Source organism: Orbicella faveolata, unplaced genomic scaffold (assembly GCF_042242905.1).
Source record: "Orbicella faveolata isolate gen_17 unplaced genomic scaffold, um_ofav_v1 contig_25, whole genome shotgun sequence".
NCBI classification, from domain to species: Eukaryota; Metazoa; Cnidaria; class Anthozoa; order Scleractinia; family Merulinidae; genus Orbicella; species Orbicella faveolata.
This window is the reverse complement of record NW_028301553.1, coordinates 26684566-26707910: the sequence shown is the minus strand read 5'-3', so window position 1 is coordinate 26707910 and position 23345 is coordinate 26684566. Positions and strand designations below refer to the sequence as shown.

Below are 23345 nucleotides of genomic sequence, written 5' to 3'. Positions count from 1 at the left end.
TTCTCTGCGGTACTTACAGTAGAAGCCCCGTGCGTCCCGTCATGTAGGTCATGAGTGGTGCATCGTGGGTTAGTTACGAGTCGTATGTGAAGGTAATGCAAGGTTTTATAATAGGTCTCAATGGTCCAAATGATGAAAAGTGCATTAGTTCCTCTTAAAGACTTTCTATCGGAACCGAGCAGAATTACGAAACCCGAAAGAATCTATTTATGAAACACCTTCTGGAAATTTTCGTGTGTGTATAGAAATTTTCTGTTCAATCGACCCTCAGGACACCTCTGAATTCACCCATGGAGGTGATCTATAAAGTGACACTGAAGGTAACAAGTAAAATGTGGGTGACAAGCTTTACGAGTATCAAAATGAGACATGTTTGCGCATAATACGATGAGAATTTGAGTTCCCCTAAAAGTAAATTATAGCGTAGCTCCCTTGCACCGAAGGCGCACGAGCGTAGCCCCATACCTTAGAAAATTTGGTAACCCATCGAGCCGAGACAATTTTTATTGTCACGTGATTGTCCCTATGACGTTCATACGTACGCCACTTACACTGCGTGAACGCGAATATTTCAAGGTCCTGTTTTCGATTATATTACCTCTCTTGGCCCTAAAATGAAAAACAAGAAACACCAAACATTGTTTAAGGGGCACCGATGAAGAACATCAGGGGGTAGAAAGCCATAAAAACTTTGCCTGGTAAAGAGTACCTGGAATTTTTTTTCTTTCCTTCGATGGCCGAAAGACATGACCACCATGAATACAGATCAACGGGTTAATGCATCTCTCACGAATTTTTAGAAAACAAAATGGTAATGAACAATATTGTTTCGAAGCTGGATTCGATTTTTTTAAACGACTGGTAAATCTATATGGCCAAAAAAATGACTGCAAAGCCCTGGGCAGAAAAAAAAATTATCAATTTATGCTTCAGTTGAAGTGGTTATTGGTGGATGTAATATTACAGACTCTGAGGTGATAAATCTTGAAGCCATACCAAAGTAGTAGGATAAAAACCCGAAATAATTGTCTCAGAAGACAGCAGAAAGTTGTTCGCAGTTTTAAATTCTCTCCTGATTGGCGGGAAAAATGTGCAGTAGTATAAAAAAAAGTCACATGATTCAGCAGAAAAATCAAACGTGTTTTGCATGGTTCTAAAATTACCAAGCGGTATACAAAGCTGAAAAAGTGGTTGACTCGCTGATTTATCGAAACATTAGCTCATTACAGTCTTCACTTTGTTTGTTGGAAATTTCTGCCCGGATAATTTATGAATTGTGGTGAGTGACTTTTTGTCGTAGAAACTGCCGTCGTGTTTTCTAAAGGCACCGCTTCGGTGAGATAGCTTCAAAAGGAGTCGTGAAGTCTTTCTGATTTGAAACCACGCTCTGAAGTCATTTTATTGGTTTCATTGTTAAAATTTCGCTAATCTCTAAACAATAACACTTGAGTTTCTTTGTCGAAGTTGTTGTAAATTACAATTACAATTGTTTTTGGAGTTTTTCCCACTTCACGGCTAAAGATAATAATACCGTATTTTTAGATACTGCCAAGCCGAAGTTTGTAGTTTTCTTTGTGTCACTAGGGAGATCTGCTTCGCAGACTGCTAAAATCCTTCTTCTGTTACGCAGGGTTGGAATTGTTTACCACCCTCACAAGCTGCGTGAAAAGAACTTATTAATCCCCTCTTAATGCATTTCCTTGCGTATTGTTTATAGAGACTTCTTTGTTTTAATTTGTTTGTTCAGTTCCTTCGGTTTGTAAAAATACTTCTTAGTGAATTTCTTTAAAAGTCACAGAATACTGGTACAGGACTTGTAAATTGAAATTTTTCATGTTTTCCGGCTTTTAAATGCATTTCTTGGCTTTTTCTTGAAATGAAGTCAACATCAAATGAATTTTATTCTTTAACATTTCTTTCATTTGGCCATTTTTCGTTGAGAATCATGCTTTAAAACCGGACAGGAGTAGCTATTTGGCATTTGCACGGAGTGATTTGCATATTTTGTTCGCTGTACTCATTGCCTTGGTGAGATGCTTATTGGTGAATTTCTTTAAAGGTTATTGTGTTGAGTATCAAAATGATTAGTATTTTATGGGAGCTTCGCTTTTAGGCTTGGCTAAATCTAAATATTATCATGCTATAAATGCAGCACTTCACTTTTAGTTGCTTTTTCTAGGAACTTTGTTTCTAACTAAAATCACTTTGACGTTGATTTGGTTGAATAATTTAAAATTCACCTGGACAAAATGCAGCATCTGAAATCTGTTTATAAGTACCTCGTCTTGCTAAGGCTTTTCCAACGCTCTGAATTCCCTTGCACACCATGGATAGTTCAAGGTTACCTTTGTATGAAAATTAGTTCTTGAAATATTCTGTGTAAGCAATTTTGTTTTTCACAAATTCTTTATGCACTCACATTTAACAGCCATATACGTACACCACTAAATACAGTTTATTATAATGATACTTAAGGAGGAACATTTCATATCCACTTATATCAAACAAAAATGTACCATTCTCTTTATTCCTTTTCGACACTGGAAAAGTTGAAAATTTACAGAGTATGTAAATAACATGTAATTAACATGTAAATAATCAAAAAAAGACTGTAAAGAATAATTTACATGATTTTTCCCCTTTTACATGTTTTGGAGGTTTCATGTAAATAACATGTAAATATTTTAAGTGAAACATGTAAATGATGAAGAAAACACTGTAAATGTTTCAAAGCAAAGGGCTAAGATCATGTAAATAACATGTAAACTGTTCCTGCAAATACTGTAAATAGCTTGTAAATTTCTTGTGATTCAACCTGGAAACCCGTAAATAACATGTAAATTTAATACAGGGAGGGTGCCATAATACTGTAAATAACATGTAAATAAAAAAGGGGAGGCTGTAAACAACGTGTAAATAAAAAAAGGGAGGCTGTAAATAACATGGAAAATGAAAACAGGAGCCTGTAAACAACATGTAAATCGAAGAAGGGAGCCTGTAAATAACACGTAAATCGAAAAAGGGAGCCTGTAAATAACGTGTAAATCGAAAAAGGGAGTCTGTAAATAACATGGAAATCAAAAAAGGAGCCCATAAAGAACATGTAAATCGAAAAAGGGATCCTGTAAATAACACGTAAATCAAAAAAGGGAGCCTGTAAATAACATGTAAATCGAAAAAGGGAGCCTGTAAATAACATGTAAATCGAAGAAGGGAGCCTGTAAATAACATGTAAATCGAAAAAGGGAGCCTGTAAATAACACGTAAATCAAAAAAGGGAGCCTGTAAATAACATGTAAATGGAAATGGGGAGCCTGTAAATAACATGGAAATCAAAAAAGGGAGCCTGTAAATAACATGGAAATCGAAGAAGGGAGCCTGTAAATAACATGTAAATCGAAAAAGGGAGCCTGTAAATAACATGTAAATGGAAAAGGGGAGCCTGTAAATAACATGGAAATCGAAAAAGGGAACCTGTAAATAGCATGTAAATGGAAAAGGGGAGCCTGTAAATAACATGGAAATTGAAAAAGGCAGCCTGTAAATAACCTGTAAATTGAAAAAGGGAGCCTGCAAATAACCTGGAAATTGAAAAAGGGAGCCTGTAAATAACCTGGAAATGGAAAAAGGGAGCCTGTAAATAACATGGAAATCGAAAAAGGAGGCAGAAACCCTGTACGATAAATGACTTGTAAATAATAAGTTGAAGAAAAATGCATGGAATGTACTGTTTTATTGTAATCAAATCTGTTGACCTTAATTATAATAGTAGAAAATATGCAAATTTATACAGAATCAGAAATTTATTGCAATCAGAACAAACTCAGTAAAATTCAAATAGTTTTTATATGCCATGAATAAGGTGTACAATGCATACATTGCAACAAATAAAACATGTTTTCTTTTCTATCTAGCCATAACAAGACAACTTAAATGTAATTTTGTGCATGGCCAAAATATTTTAAAATACCATGACTGACTCCTTTAACCAAATTCAAGCACTTTTCAAGAAGACTACTAAAATTCAAGACCTTTTCAAGATTGTGCGAAACCATGTCATATTCAGCTCTATTTAATTCCTAAATAATAAAATGATTAAGAACTACATGTATACTGTTGTCAGCTACAACTAGTAAAAATTTTGCAATTTAGGTGTATTACTAAATTAAAATTGTTTGCGAATGGATACCTGTCTTAAATATATACTAAATCCACAAAGTCAAATGTAACATAATGATAATACCTTTGTCATAAAATGAATGAATAAACTGTTTTTTCTTACTAAGTAATTAATGTAGGATTAAATTAGCCTTAATAATGAAAAATGGGGGAGGCACGATGGCCTTGTAGTTACATGTAGTGCGCTCAACTCCTAATCGAGCGATCTGGGTTCAAGCTCTAGGTGGGTACATTCTGTTGTGTTGTTGGGCAACACACTTTACTCTCAGTGCCTCTCCACCCAGGTGTATAAGTGGGTAGCAGTGAATTTAATGGTGGGGTAACCCTGCAATGGCTGGCATCTCATCAAGGGGGAGTAGAAATAGTCCTAGTCACTTCCTGCTACAGGTAGCGGGATAAGCTCCAGCCTGTTGGGCCACATGACTCGTATGCAGACTTTACCTTTACCTTATTATGAAAATTACTGCAACATAAGTGTGAAGTATTGATCAACTTTTTTCATAGAGTGAATTGTTCTTTTGAAATAACAGAAACTAGGGAGAAAAAACCTTTACCACAAGATAGAGATTGACATTTTAAATTCATCATAAAAACATTCATGCCAAAGGAATACTACATTGCATAACATAAAACAAGGCTTCTGACATCTTTTAGGCTATGTTTACAAAGTCACAGTTTCCTTCTTTTTCCAAAACTGTACGGAATCCAAACAGTACAAACATTTTGGACCCCTGACAAAACATTCACTGTAAATAATATTCAAAATTTTACTTTTTCTTTTTGTGATAAAAAAAACTGTACTGTAAAAAAAATTCATAGGGGCCTGTTGAAATTGAAAGGCGTATCTAGCACCATAGTTCCCATAACACATCATAAGTTAATAAATTATTGTTCTGGTACTATGTGTTTGTAAACATAGCCTTTGCTTTTTATGATGAAATCTTATAGCTGTTGTATTGAACAATAAGTATCAACCTAGCAATCTAAGATATTTAAATTTGATGCTAATTCACTAGCACAGGTACAGTGTAAGTGATACTTCAAAGCATTAAAAAATAATGTTTAAAGTGGTTCAATTTATGCCAGAAAGCTGCCAGAGCATATCAAAGTGTTGAAGGTCACCATGTTAGACTGTAATGCACCAGGGGCCCATTTCTCGAAGGTCCCAAAAAGTTTTCGCACCCAGAAAGCCTTACCAAAATCTGAAATCTTATGCTTACAGAGCTGTTTTAATCGCTTATTCTCAATATGAAGAGAGGTTTCCTTCACACAAGAAGTTTCAGGCATATACAACTCTTAGTTTTTAGACACAGCTCAATTAAAGATGGCTTTCTGGGCCCGAAAAGTTTCCAGGGCCTTCAAGAAATGGGCCTTGGACCCCTTATAGAGTCATAAGTACTGTAGACTTCTCAGTGGCTGATTTTTTCCTGATCAAGCATCAATGCCAAGGAGTATGCATGTATTGACCGCTCTCAATTTTACTTCATCCTACAAGTAACATAAAACATTTCGTTAAATAAGATAAGTTATGTCTGAGTATGAATCAGCAAATTCTGTGTATGATATCAATCAGTGAATTTTACATTGGAGTTATTATTTTGTTTCTTATTATTCCAATTTATACTGTGACCTTTGAAATCGGACTGTAGCCGGTCATGTTGACTGGCCAAAGTAATTTTAGCTTGGTCACGTCTCGTTTCTGACTGGTCAGGATATTTATGCAAAAATCAAGTACATGTAATGTGAGCCAAATTAAACCCACAAATATAGTCTGTTTGTTCCAGTCACTGCTAGACCGTTTAAAAATTGGCTTAATATTTTTCCGAATGGATTTAACCCGTCACTTGAATGGCATTCCTATCGATCTTGAACGCATGACAAACAGCAAGCGAATGGTCTTTAGCTGTTCGAACAGATACATGTATGCATTGGTGTATGTTTTCATTAGAGGTCATAATAAAAAAGATTAAAAACTCTCAGATTTACAGTTGGAGATTCGATTGTTTATTCAAGAATGAACAACGTGACCGTCTCAACATGACATGACTGGTCAACATGACCAGCGAGTGAAGTTTTTGGCCAGTCAAGTCACCATTCTGGCCAGACATTGCCCATTGACCGGCCATTATTTTGAGCCCTGAATATTCATCAATCAAACAGATCTTACATCTACATCTGTAGCTATTGTGTGACAAAAACTTTGCATCTCTGATTGGAAGGCACTGAATATCAGAGGGTGTAGAAGAACTAAACTCAAAATGTGTGGCAGTAAATATTCAATGTTCACTATCTTCTACATTGTAATATTCATGCACAATAAATCAAACTCCTATCAAACAATGTTTAAATAATAAGTCAAGTTATTTGCAGGCACAATTTGATTGTTTCTTACACGCACTTATGCTCTATTGGTGGGCAAAGGTACAGCTGATGTCATAAATGTTTGTTTTTGTTTCTTTGTTATGCATTACAAAGCAGATAGATTCTACGTTGTCACGCATCTGTTCAGTAATAGATCACAGAAGACATCAAAATGTGGTAAGAACATCAGTGACACACGCCTGAAAAATTCACAGATTCTGTGACACACTCTGGTAATGCCTTATGTGAATATTTTTTGTTTTTACCACATTTTGGTGTTATCTGTGATCTACTCAGGGCAGGAAAAAACCAGGTCTGATTTCCTCAGCCAAGTAAATTTTGCTCTTGGGTAAACAAAAATAGAAGTTCAGTGGCCCGGTGGGCAAGTGAAATTACAATGTAGCCTCAGTAGTCTTGTGAGTCTGACTAAAAATGCCAGCTTGATAAACGATAATTTCCAGTCACTCAATTTAAAAACTTAAGACCTAAAGATTCGTTAATTATTAGGTTGAAAGCAAGAATTAGTTAGGAATCCGAGCGTACCTCATTCGCATTTGTCCTCTGATTTCCTTACTGGCCACCACACTGGCAACTAATATTTAAATGGGGGCAAGTGAAAACTGAAATTGACTGGCCCACTGGGCAAGTGACTTACAATTTTTTTTCCTGCCCTGCTACAGATGAATGAACAGATGCATGACACATGAAACCTGCATGTATTTGGTAAGAGCCCAATTTCGTACAAGTAAAATGTACAGCTGTAACAGGTCTCTAAAATGCTGTCTGGTCATCCCAGGGTAAGGCAATCGATTGAAATTGATCCATAAATTGATATAAATCAATAAATTGAAATTAATGTAAGTGTTATCAGTGCTATCAATCAATTGAAAGAAATTCATACTCACATGCTAGAGAAGTTTCAAGTTATCAATTTGATTTTACCAAATTTATCAGTCATTAGAGAGTCAATTGAAAGTTGGCCTCTCTTTCTTAGTTCACATAAACTGTAGAAAAATTGTGTCCCTCAACACAATGTTTGATTGTAACTTTTTTATGTAGATTTCAAAGGCACTACCAAAGATCCCCAAAACATAGTCCCTGATACATGTATGCCAGCAAAATATTCTGTTTACAAGATACAATGTTATGTTTTTATGCAATTGTATTCATGATTTCATATTTCACTTTGTATCTTTTGTTCATTTCTTTCTTATCAAATGTTGCTTAGAAGATACGCTAGTATCAGCAAAATTGATAATGTTTATTGAAAATTTGATCACAATTGATTACTCATGACGAATCCTTTTATTGATTTCTGATATCATTGACTAATTCCTATTGATTGTTATGAAATAATCGATTGACTATACTGTGTCGTCCAAGACAAGTAGATTTTCCTGCCTGGGCAAGTTACTCTTCCTTTTTTTTTCAAGTCCTGTGTAGTTTTCATGACAGTTTGAGGTACATGTATACTTCTTTATAAAGTATCGTAGTGTTTTTTTTGGTGAAAGAAAATTTCACAACATTTAACTTACTATCAGCACCAGTGGGTGCAATGTCTATGTACAGTTGTGTAGCATATTGTAACTTGCATGTAGGTACAACTGTAGACACCTGAGTAACTTCAGAATACTTACAATAGCATAAGAGAAATTTGTCTGCTGAAGATGGCACATTACATTTTAGCTTACTAGCATTCACATCAGAGGGCAACATAACCTTACAAGAGCATGCATCAGAAGGAATCATAAGGTGCATATAAGCCAATAACAAATGTCGCATGCTCTTACTCGGTTATCGAGAACAGATAATAACAGATAATAAAGCCCTTTATGCACAGCAGGTAAACCTCAACAAAGTCGATTCCACAAGCAAAGTAACTTCTCCTTGATAATGACACATTCACAACCAAAGGCAAAATGAATTGTATACGTATCTTGACGTTACTTTACTCTACTCGTTCAATTTATGCAAAACTTGCTTACCTGTTGTTGTTGTCACCTGTAATTGCTATCTTCAGCTTCTGGGTAACGGAAAATTTTGCCTTGAAACCGTGCACGATGACGAAGCGAAGGTAGGGTGGATTTTGGCCCGCTAAAATAGAGCTCGAGTTCGATGCAAGTTCCAACGAACTGCCAAACATGGCGGGAGAACCGAGAGGACCTGGTACCTAACATGAAGACCGCTGATTCCTGTTTGTTGGTGATCGGGTACTCACAAGGCTGGTATGCTCTTATAAAGGGACTGGGATAACAGTGATGGCAATGAAAGCACAAAACGGTAGAAATCACCAAAAAACAAACAAACAAACAAACAAACAAAAAAACAAAATGTCATTCTGGGTACCGAAAAAAAGTCAGCTATCATTTTCGGAAAGGCGATAAGTCCTAACGTTTTCGGGAAATGGACAAAAAAGCCCTAATAATGTAACGTTTATATGAAATATTTCATATATGAACTGCGGTTATAGATGAAAGTGAAGAATGATCATCGCAGTTAATTTTCCAATTTAAGCAACTGGAAAGAAGAAGCCTGAAAAAAATCAGGGCTTCAACGGGATTCGAACCCGTGACCTCCGCGATACCGGTGCGATGCTCTACCAACTGAGCTATGAAGCCACACATTGGGAGCGAGGTCAATTAATTGATCATTCTTCACTTTCAAAAAAGCCCTAATAAGTACGAGATACACACGCTCCTCTAGAATAACCGAACAGATATTCTTTTTTTTTGCGCAACCTAAAATTAACCTACAGAGCTTTGAAAGTACGCGAGATAGCCTAAAACAGCGTTTCAAAGCATTCGAGAGAAAACGGTCGTTGGGCCGGCCGTGTCCCTTATGGTTCCCTGCCTAACCTAACTCGCGTCAGTTCAAACTCGGTCACCGGGGCTCTTTCCGTCTTGAACTCATACAACACGTGACGCTTTCATGGTCCTTCATGAATAAATACGTACGTGTCCGAGAATTAATTTTTCTCTTTTCTAGAGACGTAAGCTTGGGACGCCTGCATGTGCAGTAACAATTCTAGTTTTATTTTGTCGTTGTGGATGCGCGGAAAGTTCACAAGAAGACAGCTTAGTGCGGTGTCGATCAATGCAGCGATTTAGTTTGGTGCATACCTTCTAACCCAAATTCAATTTAAAGCACACTATAGCACACACTTGGATTTTAGAGAAGTTCAAATGCTTCAACGTAAAAGGCACCTTAATGGAGGCTTCACGAAGGTTTACGGAGCTTTAGGGCGGTGTTACATTTTAACTTTACAGGCCTTTAAAAGGTCCCATTTATATGTTCTCGGTTACCCGAGACAACCCTTCCTCTCTCTCTCCCCCGTCCCCCCAAGTTTAACCTGGCCGGGGTAACTTTTCATTTATTTCCTTGCAAAATCCAACCAACCGTTTACAAGAGGATAGCGAACCTGTCGGTAACTTGGAATTTACATCATTTCAACAGTCTTCGTTGGTTGAACCGTTACACCAGTTATATTAAATAAGCCCACTTTTCCGTTACATGGTTTTTGCAGGGTTTAGGCAGGTCTTCTCTTAAATTTAGATCTTTTTTTCTAAGAGTCTCCATTTTACATTAACGTGGTCTTAACAGTTTTTCGAAAAGCCCCCATTATCTCATTTAAATTGTTTTCACAGCCTTTGCAAGGTCCCCCTTTTTAATTTACATGTTTGTAACAGGCTATTTACAGCAACTTCTAGGTTTTCCATTGACATGGTTTTTACATGTTTCTTACAGGCTCCCTTTCTTTCATTTACATTGTTTTTACATGTTTCTTACAGGCCCCCTTTTTTTCATTTACATGGTTTTTACATGTTTCTTACAGGCTCCCTTTCTTTCATTTACATTGTTTTTACATGTTTCTTACAGGCCCCCTTTTTTTCATTTACATGGTTTTTACATGTTTCTTACAGGCCCCCTTTTTTCATTGACATGGTTTTTACATGTTTCTTACAGGCCCCCTTTTTTTCATTTACCTGGTTTTTAAATGTTTCTTACAGGCCCCCTTTTTTCATTGACATGGTTTTTACATGTTTCTTACAGGCCCCCTTTTTTCATTGACATGGTTTTTACATGTTTCTTACAGGCCCCCTTTTTTCATTTACATGGTTTTTACAGGGTTACAAACATAACATTTCCAGACTTTTTACAGCATTCGCTTGAATTATTTACACGTTTCTTACATGGTTTAGCAAAGCAATTTACATGTTTTTTACAAAGGCAGATACTGTAAAAGTGCGTAAAATATTTTACAGGTTTTTACATGTTCTTCAAATGATCATTGTCGACAAAAACAATGTAAATCACTATTTACAGAACATTTACATGCTGTACTAAAAGCTGTAAATTTCCTGTAAATTTATTTTACAAAACCCTAACATGTAAATTGTAATTTACAAAGAATGTAAATCAATATTTACATGCTGTAAATTAAAATTGACATGTCCATGTAAATTTTCAACTTTTCCAGTGCGAGCAAACCAAGCCACGATCGAATATTACGGGAATATTATTAAGCTTAGAAAACGTAAAAAGGGGCTTCAGTATAGAAATTGTCCACCACTGTACAAAAGGCTCTTCATCTAAATTGCTTTTGGACACTGTTTCCCTATTTGCTGCACTGAGTTCGTCTGGTGGTAGCTCCTGAGATATGCTAAGTTGACTTGCAGGTGAGAAGAAATTTACACATGAGGGAAATGCCCGCACAACTGTAGGAACACCTAAATGCCTTATTGCTGTATATCCAATCATCGAAACTGTAGGAGGTAACCGGGTATTTACATGATCAGATTTTGGCAAAGTGACGATTTCTTGGCTATGTTTCTAACTTCTACGCAGAAGAAATCCGTCTAATCTCAGACGAACTCGATTCAGTGCTTGATCTGCGCTAAATTTCTCGAAACAAGCGATGGAATAGAGGTTTTTGGGCGCTTGCGGATTTACGAGGACCTCTCTGCAAGATTTTAGGCGGTGAATTACAAACTTCTATTGATTAATAGATAATAAGAGTAGTGCCTAATACGTTTTCCCTCTAAGGAAATTCGATTTGCTATCAACGTCACTATGTTTTGTTATTGTCTCATAATCATAGAATACCAGTAATTCCTACTTACTGGACGTAATGCATAAAGAATCGTTAATACTAAACTCTGCCGAAAAAGCAATATATTTATACTCACTCGTGCTGATAATTAGCAATATTCATCGACTGGCATCCGAGATGACTGCAATCGATAAAAGCTTAGTTAGTAATCGGGAATATATAAAAGCGGTAAAGAAGAAGGACAGAAAGCAAGGCAGTGAAACTGTTTAATATAACATTAAGCACAAAACAAGCCCGCAAGCCTGACTAATATCTTAGATAATTTCATTTATGCGTGCTTTTTGTGCGTGATCCGCCGAAAAGAAAAAAAAAAGCTGCGAATTTCTGTCGTGTTTTGCTTAAAATGTTTTAGAAACACAATACTAACGACAGGTGGGCCTCCTTGATATCTAGAGCGTGTTACTTTCTTACGCTCTTAACATGAAGTCTTAGTAAACATAAATATATTTATATATCAGCTGCTTTTCATCGGAAATAAATGGGCTTCTTTTGCCGATAATGAATACTGACTAAAATGCAGAAGTATAATATGTTGGTGTGTCTTTCAAGAATTGTTATGACGCCGCCAAATTGGTTTTACCACAACTCATACTCACATTTCAATTTTAGGTGTCAATAAAACACAAGTACGAACCAGTGACTGCCGTCAACTCCAACAAGGTATGGATATTTCAAGTTCCCGATTTTCTTATTCGACTTATTCTATAACTGACTTCATGCTTTAAATTCGTTTGATACAAGAGAGTACCATATTCAAGCTCTCTGTAAGATAGACAATTTACGTACCTCGGTGTCGTCAGCTCACATTTATTAGTAGGTCAACTTTGACTGCATAAAAGTGTGTGCTTCTCTTAATTTACTACTTATTACTATCCGACGATTTAACGAATCTGAGCATTTATTTGCGAAAAAGAAACTTAAAATACTGGTTTAGCATTCCTGTGCCGTAACCAACAAGCTATGTCTATCTAGCTTTTGTTTGACCATAGCGCGAAATCATAGTTAATAATAGAGCCAGAGTCAGTCATCTGGCGTTGTAAACAGGTGTTACTCAGATATTCTGCATTTATATTAAGTTTCTCCAATTGATGTGGTTTCCCACTCTCCGCGATGTCATTAGTACATTAAAAGTGTCATTCTTGTCATTATTTAGACCTGAATGTTTGGTCCATTGTTGGATCGCAGAGCTGAAATAAAACAAGCTCTCTTGTAAAATATTAATCTATTACATTAAATGGTATCCCAATAGGAGCTAGTTTAGCTCGCAGGCGGCTTATCGCGTGATAAACAAAACTTGACTTTGTGACTTTCACACTGGTAATCGCATTCCACTGTTGCGCACTTAAGGTGAATTAATGATCGAGGTTCATTCCAAAACAAAAGAATTTCGATTTCCGTTCTTACGTGTTGAATCGCATAACGATCCAGAGGGCACTAAACGTTTGAAGTAAGTTCCAAAAGTAAGTGATTTGAGCTTTACAAGTATCCATAATTTTAATTTAGAAATCTAACTCAATGCCAGCCAAGATGCACGCGTGTTGTAACCAGACTAGCATATTTTATGAGTGAGCGAGCGCCACTGAACTTGCGTTCGGTAAATTGGAAAACAAATACTCCATTCTCTGTGTAAGGTCTGGTACGTAAATTTCAAGTCAAGCGTATAACAGCATATTTTCTTTGGAAGGAAAGTGTTTCATGTTTCATTTATTTGTGTCCTGTTTTATAAAAAGCAACAATCACCGGCAAAAAGAAGTGCATATTTAAATATTAGAGACCTTTAGATTGGACTACGAGTACGAGACTGAGTACGAGTACGATTTTTGAATTTCAAACCAGTGACGTTTCCAGACCCCTCGCTGTTCATGTTGGTTTTAGGTAGAGAGGGCAGTAGATGGGTGGAATGGGTACGTGTTGTGATAATGTGAAGCCTGAAAACTAGAATTGAAAAGTCGTTCTCGGACTCGATCTCGTACTCAAGTTTAAAGTCCCCTATTATACATTTGATGTCGTTGAAGGATTTGTGAAATATCACAAATCCTCCGTATGAATATGTTTCCCTATCAAAAACTCACTTATTATTCACTTTTTGAGTAGTTTGGAAATAAAAAAAATGTCAGACCTGGTAACACTAGTTTTAGCTCGATAATATTCAGTATTCATGCCAATATAACGAGCTAAGAGTTTCACCAGTGTAATTGGCAGGTGTTTGGTCAGCTTTTGGGCTATCTTTATCTTGCCATATTTGGCCTTCACACAACTAATTCAAGGCGCAAAATTGAAGTAGCTCTCAAAACAAACATCAACGAGAGCTGCATGGATACCATGCATGGCTACTGGATTAATGAATTTTGCCATGATTAAAACAGACATCTGACAAAGCCGCCTCTCCATTTTAGTGGTTATGTGCATCTTTAAACAACTAGTGAGTCATACAGGCGAATGTTTGCTGACGTCATTGTTTACATTTTTCCTCATTAACATACGACTTTGCGCATAGAAGGCATCATGCTAGACACGATTTTACTAGAAAAACTTAAAGAGCATGTGAAACTTAGTAAGTGGTGAAATTTTTGGCTCTTTGGGTGTAATATTCGAAGAGAAATTGGCTTTCAAAAACATCAAAATTTCTGTGTGGCAAAAGCGCTAATGAGCTCATACATTCTTTGTAAAATTTTGAGCTTTTAAACCCGCGTCGCACAAAAAGTATTCAATACATCGCGCTCAAATTCCTTGGGACAGTTAATCGTGCTGTGACCTTTCAATATTCAGTGTTAATCTCTTTGTAGCTCCATCAGAAACTGTATCGCTCATGGTAATGAGTCAAATATTGTAAACAAAGATTCTCTTATATGATGTGAATGTAAATAACCTAAAGCAATTAATATGGTAATACGTTTCCTCAAAGGAATTGTAACACTATCGTATAATTTCTGCACCCGCCCTCATCATAAAGTCATTTATTTTTTTTATTGTATTAATATTAGTATTAGTATAGTTTTTTAGCAGTGTCCCCTAATTAGTATGGTGTATTATTTCCAGGCTATAAGGTTTTTGACACTTTAATAAAGTTCTCACTCACTCACTCTGCTTAACGAAATAGTGTTTTCTTTTGCATATTAACTAATTCAGACAATAATTTGTTTCGGCCATTTCTTAACAATAAGGAGGCATTTTTACCCATTCAGTACTTTTGGGTTTAAATATCCTCACTAATCAGAGTAACAGGTTAACAAAATAAGGCTTGTTTTAGAATTTCTGTATCGACCCATGGGCATGCAACATGCATCAGAAATTGCCGTGTTTGTAGCTGAATCCGCTGGTATACTAAATTAAATAATTTTCTTAAAAATTGAATTTTGCACAGTTTATGAACAGCAAAGTCGAGTTTCAAAATTTATCATACATTTGCCTATGATTTTTCCGCGAAGCAATGCGAACTTGTTTTGTCTGTCTTTGTTTTTAAATTTTACGTTTGGCTTTCACGCCTTATATTGAAAAAAATGAAAAAATTCAATGTTTTTTGCACTGGCACGCGGAAGAAAATTTAGTGGTGAACAAGAAAGACAATCAGTAGAGTATTTAGGTCTCGGAACTATCGGTCTGACAGATGCCCCTTGGAAATTAAATGATTTACAAATATTGCTAGATAACTTAATTCTCTGGAATCCTAAAGAAAGGAAACTGGCCGTTATGCGACTTTAAAACCCCAAAGCTTTCAATTAGCCGACGAGGGCGGGTGCACAATTGCAAGTTTCAAATTACGATTCAATCCGCTTTATTCCGCTAAAGCATGAAATCTAATACCGTGTTGAGAAATGGTTGGAAATCGTTATTTAAAGGAAATTCTGTCAGAATTCAACTAAAACAATTAGATAATTTAATCTCGAGTTTAGTGCGAAAAAAACTCATCCGAGATATTTCGAAAGTGATCAAAGTCCACGTCATACTGTCGTCTTAACGTGGAAACAATTTGTGGGAATTTTGTAAGCATTATAGAGTAAATAATGCCGGCATTGTACATATTAATAATGCTGTCCCATACGTTGAGATGTTGGTTATTAAAGCTAAACTGCTATGTTGTCCAATCAGCATTTTCTGGTAAGAGAAGTAAGGTGGTCTGCCATTTATGAAGATTGATGCTGAGATCTAGTTAGTAATAAATAATATGGTTCTTTATTTATCACAACCCCTTGGACGGACAATGGGCCATGAGAGAGATGATCTGGACGCTATCATCTAGAGGAACTGTTTCAGAATTTAAATTTGATAACAGCATATACCTGTTATGTCCATAATATTCGCTTTGATTTTACAATATTTTCTATTTACAACTGAGGCTAAAAAAGTTAAAAGTAAAAAACACACCGAACGTTTTCGGCAGTAGGTCATCTTCAGGGTAAATAAGAGTAAGTCTCAGGGTAAGTCCTCACTTACCCTGACGATGACCTAGTGTCGAAAACGTTCGGTGTGTTTTTCACTTTTAACTTTGTCAGCCTTGTAAATAGAAATTATACACCTGTTAGTTGTGCATTTTCTTGAGAAGTTGATACTTAAGACATACTACATGTCTTCATGCATTTCATGTCTCTTATTACATGTATGGACAGCCGTGGTAGTATGTCAAATCTCCAGCCGTGAGATGTCATCAGTTAACACCTTTTTCCCTTATTCTTCTCCCATATATAGGGCGACAATGAGCTCTTGGATAAAAGGTCTTTCAACGATTGTCATTTGTCTTTGTGTTATTCACCTGCGAGCAACTTCAACGATTGGAAACGAGTCCATCCCTGGCAATGAAGACGGAGTCGACGAGGACAATCTACGCTTGCCAGAGAAAGATCTGATAATAGCCTGGATTGAGAAGCCTCCTTACACAACATCACCCACCAATGAATCGCTAGACGACGAAGTCCATGGTATGCTCAGAGACGTACTCTTGCCGTTCATAACAGTTAAATGCGGTGTTCGTCATGCACATGAACCAACAAAATACCTTTTAGAAACATTTCGAGCTGATAGTGAATTTCACATGATTGAGCTTCTGAGGCAAAACAAAGTCCACGTCGCTGCTCCTATATTCGAGTCCACAAACCGACGCTACAACGAATTTTCCTTTTTCAAAATCACTGATTATCCTGGGAGCGAGTTCATCACTAGTGAAGATGAAGCCTACAAGCTCAGTCTTGTCTTGGACGCAGTGCTGAAGTCTTGGTCATTGTTTGCGGTGACTCTGATACTCACGGCTATTGCTGGAATCATTATGTGGGCGCTGGTATGTTTAACTTTGTGTAACTAGATTAGTATAGGTAATCGTAAGAATGCAAGTTCATCTAAAGATTTACACTGAAAGTGATATTTAAAAATTCTCTCAACATTAGACGAGCTCTTACATAAGTATAACTAGTATAAAATCAGACGTAATCATAGCAAATCGCCTTGCCACTCGATCGTTTTTGTTTTTGTTTTTCTTATGAACTGACAGGACACCTACTGGAACAGTGAAGAGTTCCCACGTTCATTCATCAAAGGATCTTGTGATGGATTCTGGTGGTCCTTTATTTCCATGACCACAGTGGGGTAAGAACATATTGACAGATAACAAAGCGTCCATCATTGGCAGCTATGTTATAGACTAGGTTGACGACAGTAATTCGGAGCACTTGAAAACATCACTAAGCTAAAAGAACGTTGGACTCACTAGTGCAAATTCTCGAGGCAACTCTCGGATAAACGACGTGTAAAAAAGTAAAATAAGATTATTTGCTTTCAACTTTTATTATTCATTCGGTGACGATATGTCCATTATACTTTTCTTGCCTGTACTTTTAAAATCCTATCACTGACACTTTTACTGGCAATGCTTATTCCACTAGCCAATTCGTATAAAACTATCATAAATTAATAGCAGTTTCTTTCTACATGAGGTATGGCGACAAAGCTCCAAAGTCGGTCGTGGCTCGAATTTTCTCTATCATCTGGATCCTGTTGGGTCTCATTATCATGGCGATCTTCATGGCGAACATCACCTCTGCACTTACAGCTGCTTCCTTGCAACTGGAACCAACTGATCTTGTCGGTGTCAAGGTTTGTCCAAATATCTCTTGTTGCTGTTGTTGCTGTGATATCCTAATTTAGGGAACTCAAGCAAACCACGATGACGTCGGCAACAAGAACGCCACCAAACAAGAGGTTTAACGAGTAGTTGCGAACTTCGCTTGTAAAATTAACAAATGGTAAACGCCATAGCGTGTACTATTGAGTTATGGATGCACGCGGGAGGTTGCTAAGCACGAAAGAAGCGTAAGAGTCGTAAGACTCTAGCTTCTTGAGTGCTTAGCAAACCTCCCAAGTGCATCCATAACTCAATGGTGCACGCTATGGCGTTTACCATTTGTTTTATAACATAACATTGAGACATTGGAACAACAGAAGTCCTTTTATTGAGCTACATCACAAAAAAATGTTCGTGTAGTCTTACATGACAAGAGAAAACAAGCGCGCGAAAATTCATTCATGACAACCGACTGCACACCAGTAACTCGATAAAGTTTCATCTTCACACAACTGTGAAGACAGTTTCGCATTTCTGGGAGAAGGACGCCGGCCATTACTTTGGAAACAATGTCTGTCTAAAGATTTGCTATGTAAACATTGGCACACACGTCAGCAGCGTACACCCATGGGCAAATAGTAGACGCTAAATTAACCAATCAGAGCGCGCGCTTTGCTTTAGTTATGTTATAATATAAATTCATTTTTACTAGGCGTCGTCCCCGGCGTCGCCGTCGTCGTTGTCAATTCAAGCGTGCTGAACAACAAAGAATGATGTATATATCGATTTCAGTTTTCTAGTCTTCTGCGTAGGCAAAAGTGTTTAGAAATGGCCTCGTATCACTTGGATCATTTGGACTTCCTTACTTCCTGTTGTTCAAAAGGTGTGCAATATAATATAATACATGTGTTATTGAACTACCGTGTGGTCCGTATTATAGAAATATTGGTCGAGATATCGGCTCTTTTGCAGATTGCTGCAAAACCTGCTGCTGCTACTACTGCTGCTGCTTCTTCTTCCTCTTCATTCGTGCATGTTTTTCACTTTCCAATATGCTCCTTTCACGTTCCATACGGACCCGAAAGGTTGAAGAAATCGAAATGTTCTTTTCGACGTCCAAAACAAAACTATGGGGTTTGAATATTCAGAAGAAACTTCAAGTGAGCCAAATGCTAGTCCCTGATCGAAAACGTGGCCCTCTGATGTCAATATTTTCGTCAGCTAGACACAATATAACGACATACTAAAAGACCGTGAAAGAAATCTGTTTAAATTTTCATTGTTAACTCCGTTAACTTCGTGTAGGGGTAGCTGGGGAAGCATATAAATTCCCTTGCAGGGTAGGTGATGCAAGTGGTCCTTTGAAAATAATAAGAAATTACCTCTTTCCCAATCACCAGAGTTTTTTGGTACCTATTGTGTTTTCGTCCTTTTCATATTCTAGGGGGTAGGGGAAAGTTTTGTTTTTTGACCGTAGACAAAAATGGCGTCGTGTGGCGTGATTTTCTTCTAGATGGTAAAGGTCTAGAGCCAAAAAACCTTTAAAGAGTTCGAAATGCTAAGGAATAAACATCAAGAAGACCCATTCGATGGTTAAGAGGGCGATAATCACTTAGAAGCAATAATATCGATCGTCCTTTGAGTTGCATGAAGGTCTGAATATATATAAACCAAAACCGCGCTACGGAACACTGTAGAAAAGTTGAAAATGGACTTTCTCAGTATCGAGACATCGCTAGTTCAAACAAATTTGCGTATTAAATTAGCATTCCCTTCTGGAGGAATTGTTTTGGTGTTATTTATATAAACAGCTGATTTTTGATTTTTGCGTTCTCAACAGAGGGACAACAGAGCGCGTTTGGATAGCGCAAATATACCATTGTAGAACGCTTATATCCGAGTCACTATTTTTCATGAACACGATATCGATCTTTATGTCGTTCACCTATTTATAATTAAGTGAAGCTTGCTGACTTCGCACTCTCCATTCGGAACCGCTCGTTGAAAGAGCATTGAAAATTTGCATTTATATACATCAAATAACCGATATGTTTTCATAATTTATGTTAGGTTGCAGTGCTGGCCAATAGTACAGAATACCAGCATGCTCTTGAGGAAGATGCTAAACCAACAGGTTGGTTAAAACTGATGCACAGGGCAAATATTTGAAACTTGGGTGGTTCAGAGCGAAATGGTACTGTTACAGTCATCGCGTATTATCTGATTCAGGTTTTTTTTTACCAGAAGGCAAAGGTTTTGTACAAGAAAAACTAAATGTAACATTACACTAAACTAGGCGTCCATTACACATCAGATGTCTAGTAATTAAGAATTATCATTACGATCACAAATTTTAGATTGACGTTCTCGGTCCTATTCTCAATGGCCTTTAAAGAAAACGTCATTTTTTTTCTTCCTATACTTAGAGTATTCCAGAATTGACGACGTCATTCAAGCTGTGAAATCAAAGGAAGTAGATGGAATGTTACTGGACCGCTTCACAGCTTCCTATTACCAGTCAAGAGGCAAACTGAAATCGCTTCTCACAGTCAAGAAGCTAGAACTTCAAAGGGACACTGGAGCTCTGTTTTCAAAGGATAGAGAGGAACTGGCACGGTGCTTAAATCTTCTCCGTTCAAACATTTTGAAGTCAGTTCAAACCTTTACCGCTACATATAAGGTATTTTTCATTACTATAAAACGTTTCAATGCGAGCTTAAATGGCACAATTCTAATTCTAAATGACAGAACAGTAGACTGATCCTTACAGCGAAACAAAATCCAACGAGGCGAAGACCTACGATCTTTACCTTCACCGTTATTGAGTCAGTAAAGCTGGTGAGGTATCACACTAACTGTATACATTTAAAATAATTGAATAACAAACAGGATGAGGAGAAAAAATTGCTGGAACATAGTACAGGAAAAACAAAGAATGAATTTAATTCCTAAAAGCAGTCACTTTCTTTTGGAAGATCGCCAGCGATGGGGATGTAGTTACGTCAGCTAGAAGACAGTTCCAGTCCCTCAAAGATCTTGAGAAAACGAAATATTTAACAACGATGTAGCTGAAGGGCGTCTGGAATTTAAAAACCTGATTGTCAACTTATCGCACAGTTTTCTTGGATCATTGCAAATAATTAAGCACACTCGTATTGACAAGTCCGTGGATAATTTTGTAGATCATCACTAGTCGGCCTAACTACCTCGTTTCCAGAGGCTCTAGTCCAAGACTATCTAGCATACCGTAGAATTCCGAAAGTAACGGCCCCTGTTACTTTTGGATTTAGCAGACAAAAGGTGCCGCTACTTTCAGGTAGCCGTTACTTACGGATAGCCCTTACTTTCGGACGGTTAAAAAACGTTTGTACGGTAACAGTCGTTTGAGACGAAGCAGAAACGTAACCCATGAAATTAAAAGTTCCGTTTATGTGTGTGGCTAACTAAGAAAGAAACGAACCTGCAAAAATAATAAATCTTATTACATACAATGCAATACATCACTGCAATATTCAGTGACAGTTCAAAGAGGAACTTAACAACTCTCCAGGAACAGGCAATTTTTATATGCATAGGTGATTTAAATGGCGGTGCTCTTCTTTGCCTTAAGCTAACAGAGCAGAAGCCTCCAAGAAACGTCAACCTGTTTGATGTGTCATCCCCCTTCATTAAGGAATTCATGTACGTATCATTTGGCATCTTAGCCGGATTGCTCCTGATTGGAACCCTTTGGGACATCCTTATTAGAAAGAAGGGAAGGATTAAACAGAATATCGTATCAGGTTAGGATAAACCTTTTAATGTTACATTAAAAAGAAGACTCGCATCCTGTTAATGAGCTTTCGAGTTTAGCTAGCTATGTTCAAATGTTTCGCTACTATATCTTATAGTTGTTAACATCCCTCAGAGAGACGTAATTGAGCAGCCTTTAGAATCTGGATAACTGTCATTTATGGGGCTAGTTAACAAAGTTTATTCGATCCAGATAAAATATTTCGACACCTTTTTTCCTGATGAATCGTGAAGCTTTCTCTTAGACCGTCCGCAGTTTTTTGATGACCAATTAGCTAATTTTATTTAGTCCAAAATTGCTCAAAATAATTGCAGAACGGTAAAATGAACTAGAACTGTAGGCTGCTTGAGAACGGAAAGGAAATAATCAACACAGTAAAAAATTAAACAAAAATGATGCGAAACATGGTTGCGCTGTAGATAAAGGACGGTTACTTCAACATATTCACGAACAAGTTGCTGTGAGCATCCCTGGGGTTCTAACCCACTCGCATGTGAAGAATGTCAAAACCACCACTACCACCACCACCACATTCCACTGTTTACCTCCATAGATAAGGTGTTGGGCGAAGGTTTTAAAGAACTTTATTTTCATCTTATATATTGTCAGGAGCAGCAGTCAACGAAGGAATGACACCAGGCACAATCCGAAACGACCTCGAAGTTGCAAGACGGCTTCTTCGACAAACGCAAGAACAGCTTGACAAACTAGAATTCAAAGTATCAAAATCAAACGACTGGTAGATTTGCTTGATTTTTGAGTTCTGTAGGTTTCGTTGATCAAAATTTTAAAATGTCATAAGACTTACTTGAAAAGATGACTTTTGATCAAGTTAGCTTGCACGGGTTTATTTGTAGCTCAGTTTCGAGAGCATGCGTCGGGTGGGACTCAAGATTTTCACTTTTATACAAGAATCTGCATGTAAATATGTGGAATCTGGCGACAGTAACGAAAATTCGAATTTCCTTTCCTTTTTGGTCTAAAAGATTAATTTTTTGGGTTTGAGTCATGGTCTATCAAATCCGTACGTAAATTAAATTGCGATAGGTTATAAGGTAGACAGAACGTATTAAGGCATAAATTACAAACTTTGTAACTTTCTAAGATGTCGCACATATTCTTGAAAATAGTCCACTAAAAGGGTTTTTTGACGAAATAGTGAACAGAAAACTCAAATTTTTGATCCTGTCGCCGTATTCTCAATATTAACAAACAGACGCTCTTAACTTGGTTGAAATTTCCCGAAACAGCACAAAATACTAATCATCCTATAGTTTACATTCAACTTGAGCTTTTCAGCCAATCAGCAGAAATCGATGTTACCTCTTAGAATGTGAAAAAATTTCAGTAAAGTTGAATATGGCTGGAAATTTTTTTTTTAAATAGGAACGCAAATCACGCGTAATCGAAGGGTCATAATCCATAATAAGCTAAACTTGACAGTTGTCAAAAGCTTTAAGAGAAACTAAGGTTTGGTTGATACAAATTATGCTCATCTTAGATAGCTGACATGTGATCTGATAGCTGTATAAAATTTGTATCGTTTTACATTGATGTTAATAAAAGTTAACCGCTGTCAAAACGTAAAAGCTCTAGCAAAGTGTCTCCAAAAATAACGTTATTCTACAACTAATAATATACATGAAAAAACTACTCGATTCTGATTGGCTGAGAGCAGTGCACTTCAGGTGCAACACCAGTGCAAAAAGTGTAACACTAGTACAAAAAGTGTAACACTAGTACAAAAAGTGTAACACCAGTGCAAATTACACATCGATATTCTGGATTATGATTGGCTGAAAGACAATAGGAAATTTTCTAAGCCAATGATATCACGTAAAATGATGACG

The 23345-nt window shown here is 36.9% G+C and overlaps 1 protein-coding gene and 1 long non-coding RNA gene across 2 annotated transcripts; one reads left to right on the top strand and one right to left on the bottom strand.

Annotated features, from left to right (window-relative positions):
• Positions 1 to 3714: 3714 nt before the first annotated feature.
• Positions 3715 to 9225, bottom strand: LOC149109698 (uncharacterized). The gene is made up of 2 exons (XR_016208529.1): positions 8526 to 9225; positions 3715 to 5667 (listed from the first exon to the last, which is right to left on the bottom strand). It is a non-coding gene; the product is annotated as an uncharacterized LOC149109698 (long non-coding RNA).
• A 1789-nt stretch (positions 9226 to 11014) lies between these two features.
• LOC110043596 (uncharacterized) lies at positions 11015 to 23084 on the top strand. Its single transcript, XM_089293924.1, has 9 exons — positions 11015 to 11216; positions 12260 to 12310; positions 16337 to 16922; positions 17133 to 17227; positions 17575 to 17734; positions 19773 to 19836; positions 20129 to 20382; positions 21313 to 21484; positions 22105 to 23084. The coding sequence occupies exons 3-9, from the start codon at positions 16344 to 16346 to the stop codon at positions 22236 to 22238; spliced, it is 1458 nt and encodes a 485-aa protein (XP_089150050.1). The 5' UTR covers positions 11015 to 11216; positions 12260 to 12310; positions 16337 to 16343; the 3' UTR covers positions 22239 to 23084.
• The last annotated feature ends 261 nt before the right edge of the window (positions 23085 to 23345 follow it).